General features: G+C 41.5%; 1 protein-coding gene across 1 annotated transcript in view; it reads right to left on the bottom strand.

Annotated features, from left to right (window-relative positions):
- Nucleotides 1-54: 54 nt before the first annotated feature.
- Nucleotides 55-2,273, bottom strand: part of LOC106521456 (ethanolamine-phosphate cytidylyltransferase) — a 24,274-nt gene continuing 22,055 nt past the window's right edge. Inside the window, exons 11-12 of the mRNA XM_014014020.1 lie at nt 681-769; nt 55-605 (exon numbers count right to left, since the gene is read on the bottom strand). Coding sequence (XP_013869474.1) covers nt 485-605; nt 681-769 — 210 coding nt within the window. The 3' untranslated portion in view covers nt 55-484. The remainder of the gene's footprint in view (nt 606-680; nt 770-2,273) is intronic.

Here is a 2,273-nt window from a genome sequence, read left to right as displayed (position 1 = left end):
CACACACACACACACACACACACACACACACACACAAAGACAGACTACTTCACAAACTGTTTAACAGTTATGTTTTTCTATAAATGAAAGGAAAAACAAGCCGACATTGAGAAATGAAATGAGTTAAAAAAATAAGTACATTCAACTTTAAACCTTCTAAGACCGATTGTTAATTAATCAGTTGAAAATGAAACTAAGAGAAACGGAACTGTAACACTTTGATAATAACTTATGAAAATTAGAAACATACCACATGTAGTGTGAGACTTAAAGAAAGACAAAACACAACAGAGATCAGGATGAAGCTCAGTGAAGGATACATCTTGCAGATAATATAAAGATTTAAAGCAGGATTTTAAAACCCACTGGACGAGTACAGATCTGGCTGAGGACAACGTGGACTCTCCAGGCTCTCCTGAGTCCTTGTTTTGATTTAAAGCTGAGTGTCCCTGAATGAGTAAAACAGACTCAAATCTATCTGAGTTCATCGGTGAGCAGGTTGAGCTGCTGCTTCATCCTGCTGCTGCTTCTCTCTCTTCTTCATCGCTTCGATCACCGCCATCTCCTTGGCTTCCTTTTTCTGGTTCCTGGCTTCAAACTGCAGCCTGAGAACCACATAAAGACGTGAATAAAGACGTAGATCATCAGTCTGCAGACTTTAAGGTAGATCTAACCCTCACCTGTTCGCTATGATCCTTTGGACGATGTCATCAGTGGTGAGACTGTTCCCGCTGTCGACGCTCCTGAATATACCCCTCTTCTTAGGTTCCTGCAGGAGGAACACAACTTGTCACAACAACCTGAGCAAAGACCACCTGAATCTGTGGGCTCCTGTGTGAACCACCAAGGTTTAGTCCTGACACCAACATTTAACATTTAAAAGCCAGAAAGAGGCTAAAATGCTGCATCCAAAATGCACAAAGAGAGGTCACATTTCTGCACAGTATCTTATTTTCATTTTTATGTCATTTCAATTTTATTGCATTGTACAGGATTTTACTTTATTTTATTAATTTTTAACATTATTTTAATTATATTATTATCGCTACTANCCTCAACATCTTGGCTGCACCTAGAAATTCTGTCCATAAAAGTCATGAATGAAATCGATGACAAAGAGCAACCTTGGCGGAGTCCAACTCTCACTGAAAATGAGTCTGACTTACTACCGGCAATGTGGACCAAACTCTGACACCGGTCGTACAGGGACCAACCTGTGTCAATGGGCCTGGTACCCCATACCCCCGGAGTACCCCCCACAGGAGTCCCTGAGGGATTCGGTTGAACACCTTCTCGTTGTGCACTAAGCTTTTTCCATTAAAAGCTTGTTTTCTTTTTACATTATTTTACTTTTATACTTTAAACAGTCTTAAAAACCTGGTATTTTACACTTTTACTTGAGTAAAAAGCTTGAACTGATATGTCAGCTTCTACGGAAGTATTTTCAAACCCTAATACCACCTGAGTCGTGAAGATACATAAATACTGTTGACACCTCAGATAATTTGCATGTTTTATTTCAAAGCGGTGCAACAAGATTCAGGATACATTATATTCAGCATCTCCTTTAATCAAGCCACAGGAACTCGAGCTGTCCTCTGTATCAGTCCCTCATATCTCTGTAGAGGAATGTTGACTCACAGCTTCTCGTCGGTTCATTGACATGTGTCCGTTTGTGTTCACTCTTAGTTCTTTTTAAAGTTCCCCCAGGTTTGAGATCTGAACTTAGACTGACCCACAGAAACATCTAGATTTGTTTTTCTCAGCTGTTCTGTCATAAATCTGCTGCTCAGGTTTTATTGTTCTGGTCAACGGACCAGTTGGGGACAAGTTTCAGCTGTTGGACAAATGGCCTCACAATCTGTCTGTCAAAGGAACAGGAAGTCCTTTTGGTTCACAGAAGACTTCATGGTCCAGCTGAAAGACTGCAGGTGTCCAGATCCTGTGATTACAACAAACACCCAAACCATCATTCCTCCACTGCTGAGGCCTTTTTTTCCTGCTGTTTTGTTTTTCTCTGTTATTTAAACTGTAAAACAGACGTTCTCCTGGCAGCCTTTGCAGCCTTTTTCTAATAATCAATGAGTATTACCCTTTAACACGCTGAGCAGATTTTATTTCAGGATTTCAGGAGGCAAAAACCCGGGCGTGGGAGGAGTTTGGAGAGGCCATGGAGAAAGACTTCCGCACGGCTTCGAGGCGATTCTGGTCCACCATCCGACGTCTCAGGAGGGGGAAGCAGTGCAGCACCAACACTGTTTATGGTGTGGATG

Source organism: Austrofundulus limnaeus, unplaced genomic scaffold, assembly GCF_001266775.1.
Source record: "Austrofundulus limnaeus strain Quisiro unplaced genomic scaffold, Austrofundulus_limnaeus-1.0 Scaffold109, whole genome shotgun sequence".
Taxonomy (NCBI): domain Eukaryota; kingdom Metazoa; phylum Chordata; class Actinopteri; order Cyprinodontiformes; family Rivulidae; genus Austrofundulus; species Austrofundulus limnaeus.
This window is presented reverse-complemented; position numbering and strand designations above follow the sequence as displayed.